We start from the raw sequence: 6,961 nt of genomic DNA, 5'->3' as shown, positions 1-6,961 counted from the left end.
GGTTTCTCTGGCAAAAAACCAGGAGGTGCCCCGAAGGCGCGTAAGATTTTAAGTCACGCTGCGCCGGCGGCAGGGGCCGGCGGCAGGGGCCGGCGTTGGGCTGCCCACCTCCGAGCACGCCTGCACGCATCTCCGCCCGAAGATGGGCAGAGCCGCAAGCTGCCGGCCGCCCTGCAGTGCGCGGAGCGGTTTTAACGCCGCCGGGGAGGAGGACTGCTAGTTAACCTCGAACGGCCGGCTTTCGGCTCGTTTTTTAACCAGGCAGTGGGTAATCTACCCAAATAATTGGTTAGCGACAATGTTTTCCACTGGCGTTTCAGGTCCGGTGTATCTGCTTTTCCTGATGCTAGGTGGCTTTAGTTGAGTGCGTTTCTGAAGTGGCTGGTTTTTTGACAGCGTCGTTTCTGATTTTGCATAGAGCGGCTCTGTAAATAGCAGCGTAGCTCGGTCATCTTCAATCCAAACGAGGACTCGGTGGTACTCGCTAAGACACCAAACTGCATCCAGTTCTGCGTACGAATAACTTTGTCCGTTGGGTAGTCCCGCAGAAGTCACAACTCTTTGGCGATGTAAATGGCCGTTGTGTTAGTCCTTGTGATCCTTATCTCGAAAACTTCATTAAGAGGAGTCTTGGGAGTGTAATGGCTACTCGGTGCTTGAGCTCTGTGAGGGGGTTGCACGTACTCGTTCGTGCAAGTAGTCCCCTGCAGACAAATTAGTTGGAAGGCGTTAGGACTACTGGTGCAGGTATAGGCCGTGGTATCAGACCCACCGACCCAGTTTGCAATTAATGGGCGCGCAGAGCTTTGTAATCCCGCATAAAATGAGCGTCCGTCCCACTGACAGGTTTTAAAAACCTTAGTAGCCCTGGATTAAATCCTTCCCCACTTCCCCCACTGCAACTATTCAGTGCAGGTATACTAAATGTCCCCTGAAACCACGGGGAGCTTTCGTTCATTTAGATAATTTCTCTTTGTCTGCAGCGTGGCAGTCCAGAAGTTGTTGTTATGCCCAAGTTAATGGGCTTTCTCTGCCTGGTGAGAACCACGGGATAATAAACTTGGATCCCTTTGCTGCCTGCCTCAAGGGAGGGAACATGAAATGGGGTATTCCCCGCACAAGTGTCCCCTTCTGCACAGACTGTTTTTCCTGCTGCCCAGCAGCTTCTGTCAGCCTCCTGGTAGCAGATTCTGGTCGTGGTCCTCCTGGGGGTTTTCTCTTCCCTGCGTAGTACTTGAAAGTGGCTTTGAAAGCCTCCCTAACTAAACCTTATCTGTGTAGGAGTTACACGTTGAAAGTCTGTCTTTCCCCCTTACAATATCTTTCTGCAGTAAGCCTCTTGGCACTGGTGGAATTTTACAGTTCAAGGTTACTGGCTTGTGAAGTCAAAGTTACCCGTGGTGGTTGCAAGTCTACCCCTCCTGTTTGGTATGTGTTTCTTGCAAGAGATATTAATTTCTCTAATGGTATTATGCATCTGTATTAGAAGAATGTTGCTGTTGAACATGGAAATGGAGGGAAGATCCTGTCCAAGTTACTCAGGAGAATTTCCAGCAAGAAAAGCCCATCATCCCAGTCTGTAATTTGGAACAGATTTCCAAGGTTCAAATACAGATGCAAATCAGTCACCTGGCAAGTTGCAGGGCACGTAGCTGTAAGGCCCCCAGTGTCATATATACTGCCTGGACATGTATCACGACTTGGCATGGGTGAACAGCTGTGCAAAATTGATCTGCCAGTTCACATGAGGCAGGAGGGGTCCTCTGTATCTTCCATAAGCAGCAAATATGGTTTGTTTGCACCCATGTCCAGACTGTGTAGTGCCTGTGGGCTTGGCCAGTGCTGGCTAGGCTTTGGAACATCATCAGTGTTGGGAAAGAAGTGGGGAGCTCCTGCTGCTCCAGGCCTGGCCAGCTACCTGCAGTGTGTGTGACACTGCCTGAGATGCTCGCAGGGTAGTTCCCCACATTTGCCGTGCTTCTTCCATGATGGCTGTCTGTGTACAGTGTACTGAAATTCCTTTGAAGGGCTAGATTTCCAGCAAAGAGCCAGCGAGAGAGCCCAGCAGCCTTGGACAGAGGAGCAGAGTGCAGGTATAAGTCCTTTTGAAGAGCTGCTTTATATTGATGAAGAGGCACAGCAGAGCCCTGCAAGTAGGTTAATTTCTTATCCCCAGCAGCTGTGTATCAGCAGAGAGGAGGGTAGTGACTACACTTTTCACAGTAAGCTTTGCCCAAGAGCAACTGTCTTGGGTGAGTGTGGTCAGTTTTAATACATCTTCACGTGGCCTCATTGGAGGAAGATGTATATGGCACCAGCATTTCATAGGTTTGTTCATGTATGTTTGGACACAAAAAGGGGTTGGTTTTAAATAGCTTTATAACCTCCTTTATATCCTCCTCTACCCACTGGCTGGATTGTGACATCAACACCATAGAGAGTACCAAGAGGAAAAAACAGCCTTGAGTTTGAGTCTTTTGTTGTTGCCATTATAAATTGTGCTCAAGCCAGAGAGCATGCCCTACATCCGTCTTCTTGTTCCTAGGTTGCGCTGAGAAGACAGCAAGCTCAGGAAGAGGAACTGGGAATCAGCCACCCGGTGCCCTTGCCCAGTTCCCCCGATACGTTCGTTAAGAGGAACAGTGGTGGCAGCTCTTGTCTCTTGTTGGAAAGCGGCAGCCCTGTGCACTCGGTGAATACAGCCATGATGGCAGCTGGCACAGCGTCAGGTAAAGTGCTGGGAGGGCGATGCTCACTGCTGGGGGCGAGGGCTGATGTTGCTTACTACTGCCTGCTGTTGCACATCTTCCCCCGCCTGCAGTGGCGGGGTTGTGGAGGGTCCCCTCTCCAGGAACGGCGTTGCACTGTTGATGTGGTTAGCAAAAGGGAAGAACCCAAGGTCAGTCTTTCATGTTTTAGTCGATTATTTCTACTTGAAAATCAAAAATTAATTTGGTATAGACCGGTGCTGTAATGGAGTTCAGTAGGGTGTATACCTGCAAGTACAGGTTTGTGAGGAGGTTTTCTCCTTTCTCCCAAAATATGTGCTCCTGCCACAGTCCTGGCAACTGCGTGTTGGCTGGCGGGGTATCTTCTTCAAAACTGGGGAGTTTTCAGCATTGTGTAGGAGCCAAGTATGTAGGTAATATCATTGACCCCAGCAGCAGAGAGCTGCCCACTTTACATGTTTTGATGTGGTAGTACATCTGTTGTGTGTGGCCGGGTGTGATAACTACAAAAGGCTGATGCAGTCCTTCCACTCTGCTGCACCTTACTGTATTGCATTAAGCCCTTGTAAACAACAAAAACCCCCACCAAACCAAAACAAAAAAAATCAAACAGTATTTGTCTGCAGATTCAGTATAACCATGGCTAAGCACAACTGAGACTTAAAGGCACGGAAATGAAGACTCCAGGCAAAGTGCTTTTTTCCTATGCAGAGCTTATGCCTGACAGATATAGCAATTAAATAAGTTTAAAAATGAAACTAATGTAACTGACTTCTGTATAGACAGAAAAAAGAGAAGAGCAAACAAACATAGAGGAAAGGAAAAGGAAATTTCCTTCATTTTTAATTATCTGTGCTGATGTCAATAATACAGGTGAATATAATTCCAGCTTAAAAAGATGCTTCTAAAGTGGACAATGCCTTGCATTAACTTATAAAAGGACAGCGCATATGTGTATCTGTCAAACAACATCACTGTTTTGTGGGCCATTTAAAAGACTTGTCAGATGGATTTGTTGCATCCATTGCAGACAGGCAGTTTCAGACCGATGTGGACGAATTTCTTTGGGAAGCTTTTAGAAGAACTGGTTGATAAAACAATAAATAGCTTTTTATTATTTTTTTTGTTTTCATTATTGCAGTCATGTTAGTGTCACCTTTGAATCGATTCAATTACTCCTTTCATATTTGGATTACTGCATGCTTTGTCTATAGACATGGAAGAAGCTGGCTGAAGATTAAAGTAGTATATTCAGTAATGTATAGAGATTGTGTGTAACTCAGGAGAACAAGAAAACCCTTGCTTATACAGAGAGGCCAAAAAATGAAATTGTCTTACTGGCAACAAAATTTGCATAAGCTTTACTCTTAATGTTTTTAAAATGTCAGTGGAGGTATTTAATTTATTAACCCCACTTTAAAAATCTCTTATTAATTGAATTAAATTGTGGTCTTTAGTGAAAAACATTCATTAAACAAGCTTAAGGCAATTCACGTGCTTGAATGAAGACTTTCATGAAAACATGAAAGTGCCTAATTTTAAAGTAATTTATTTGAAATTTTTTGGTGAAAACAATTGTAAATGCTTTGCAGTCATCTTTCTTACAGTGGATTTTTCTTTGTGAGCAATTCAAATACATTGTTTCTCAAGCATTTTGCTAAATAACTGTGGGTGGGTGACAACATTTAAAATACATAGATTAATCTGCAGAGAGAAGATGTGATTCCAGCCAAGAATCAAGGCAGGGTCAGGTTTGTTCACCAGAAATGGAAGGATCTGGGAATGAATATGAATTTGGGTTCATAGCTTTGTTTTTCGGCTTCTAAGTAGCAACAGAAATTCATGCTTAGCTCAAAAGCAACTGCACTGCATAAAGTTCTGTCCCAAATAATTTTGGTAGGTTCATCTGTTCAAAGCAGTGTAAGGTACTCATGGGTATGGATTTAACACCACCGGTGACTGCGTGCTGGCTCTGAAGCTGCAGAAGGTGCTCTGCGTTCAGCCAGACCTGTAGGGTGGCTTGATCAGATGTCAGAGTACAGGCTTCACCCTGAAAAGTCTGATTTTTCAGTGAGGAACACTGCTTAAATATTATGATGCTTTCTTTTTTTAGCATATAAAGATAATTTGTTAGATAAGGAACTGCCAGGTGTGATGTGACATTAAGTTCTTGGTTTAGGTATCAGGTTGTTTCAGGACCAGCTGCTCAAAGGATTCTTGCATTGGTGTTTTACCATTTTACTGGTACCCTCAACTGCAAGCAAAATGAGAGACCCTGTTGGAGCAAGTGTCACAGTGTCTCAGTTTGGTAGGCTGAAATGCTGATTTTGCAAGAATTTACAGTAATCATTAAGGCAGGCAGAGAGAGTGAAACCCTTTGTGGCAGGGGAAGTCAGCAGCTCCCTGCAAGCCCCAGGGGAACCAGTGGCTCCTGGGAGTGCAGCGTGCCCTGTCCGACACACGTTAGATTAGGCAAGAGGTGGTTTTGACAGTGGTAATTCTCTTCCTCCTGTAAGTTTTTGGCTTCACAAGAGCAATTCTTGTTTTGGACTCCCATCACGCAGGGTGTTGTTTGCCAGCAGAGGAATAACATGTGAAGGAGTCACACAAAGTGCCAGAGAGAGAGTCTTTCCTCGCTGTATCTATTTTATCGGCAGATCAGAAATACCGTGACACGTGGAGAGGCCAGAAACAATTTTTCAGATCCCTTCATGACATGCTGTTTTTGAAAAGGGGAGAAATGAATTATCATGGTCATAGCATAGGGGTTTGTGCATTTACCATCTCAGGCTTGGAAACTGTGTTTACTTTGGATGGACCATATCTTCCCCAATCAAAAGCAAACTGGGAATTTGCAGGTTAGTTGGAACTGAGCAGGCTGTGGTCACAGGGCATTAGCAGAGCCTCTTGCGAACAGGTTTTGTAGTTTCTGTGCATTTTCCCTCAAAAAGTTGTAGGTTGCTGAGAGCAAAGGCCATTTAATTGTACAGAGCAGCAAAAAGTCGTGATCCCAGGGCATCTGAGGTAATTGTCCTTCCTTCTGTAGGGTGAGTACATCTTGTTAGATTAACTAGTGTGCAGAACTCAGGAAGAGACTATGGTGAGGCATTTAAAACGTGCCTTTCAGACACACTCAGTTTATAAAACCTGGGTGCTTCCCTGTTCCATGTCAGTTCGGTGCCTCGGCCATTTTAATATGTACAAGTCACCGTGGGGTGGGGAAGTGTGATCATGAAACACCTTTGAGAGAGTTGCTCACACAAAAGGAAGGAGACAGTGCATTTCACCTTTCGTCCCATTTTATTTGGTCCTTGTCACAGACTAAGGGTAATGTTTGGCATTTGGTGAATGGGGTGGGGTGGCTGCAACATATATCACCTGATGACTGGAAAGTGCTGGAAAGCATCCCCTCTTTCTGCTGCTCTGTGCTCATGTTGGCCCAATTTAGAAGCATTCAATATAGATGGGATTACTGTATGATGCTAAATGTCAGCTCCTGCTCCTGTGCTCTGCAGTGGTTGATTTCCCATTGGCTTTGCAATGACTATTAATAATGACATTGTTCAGGTGTCTTCGTAGTATCACTGGTTGACAAGTTAAACATCATTGTCAGCAATTGTGAGTAATAAGCTTGCACTTGTTATTTCCCTTTGCTACATTTATTATGCGTGACAGAAACAAAATAGTGTTCTTTTTACATTTCTCTTAAGTGGGTGCTGCCTTAACTTTGGAACTCTCTGAGGAACAGATGGGGTTTTATCTGCTCATAAATACACACTGTCGTGGGGTCAGCAGTAATACTATGGCTAATGAATGGTATTGAGATCCCTGTGAACTTGCAGTGCCCTAGATGCCTCTGAAAACCCTACCTTGCCGCCTTTACTCTTCCTTTGCTTTTCTGGTGTTATCTTTTGCATTGACCTTTTCTACGACACTGTATTGTGATTTCAAAAATTGATGCTGTGAACTTGCAGATGTTGTTCTGCATAGGTAATGAGGTAAAAACCCAAGTTATTGTAATTGGAAGATACCATGGACTGGTTTAAAAAAAGTGAGAAATTTTCATTTTGAAAGAAAAGTCCTTTTAAGTCTTCACAGTATAGTGTCATATGCTGTCATAATTTCAATTTTGTCAGAAAAGTCTCATTTTAGTCAACTGATAAGCCACATGAGGAAGCTGCCATGGACATTTCACCATGAGAGTGCTTAAGCACTGGAACAGGTTGCCCAGA

At 44.5% G+C, this 6,961-nt stretch overlaps 1 protein-coding gene across 1 annotated transcript in view; it reads left to right on the top strand.

Moving 5' to 3' along the window:
* Positions 1–1,688: 1,688 nt before the first annotated feature.
* DMRT1 (doublesex and mab-3 related transcription factor 1) overlaps positions 1,689–6,961 on the top strand; it is a 61,099-nt gene continuing 55,826 nt past the window's right edge. The window contains exons 1-2 of the mRNA XM_010582867.1: positions 1,689–1,709; positions 2,546–2,729. Coding sequence (XP_010581169.1) covers positions 1,689–1,709; positions 2,546–2,729 — 205 coding nt within the window. The remainder of the gene's footprint in view (positions 1,710–2,545; positions 2,730–6,961) is intronic.

Source organism: Haliaeetus leucocephalus, unplaced genomic scaffold (genome assembly GCF_000737465.1).
Source record: "Haliaeetus leucocephalus isolate CR32 unplaced genomic scaffold, Haliaeetus_leucocephalus-4.0 Scaffold849, whole genome shotgun sequence".
NCBI lineage: Eukaryota > Metazoa > Chordata > Aves > Accipitriformes > Accipitridae > Haliaeetus > Haliaeetus leucocephalus.
Note: the sequence above shows the minus strand (reverse complement) of the source record. Positions and strands in the feature narration are given on the sequence as shown.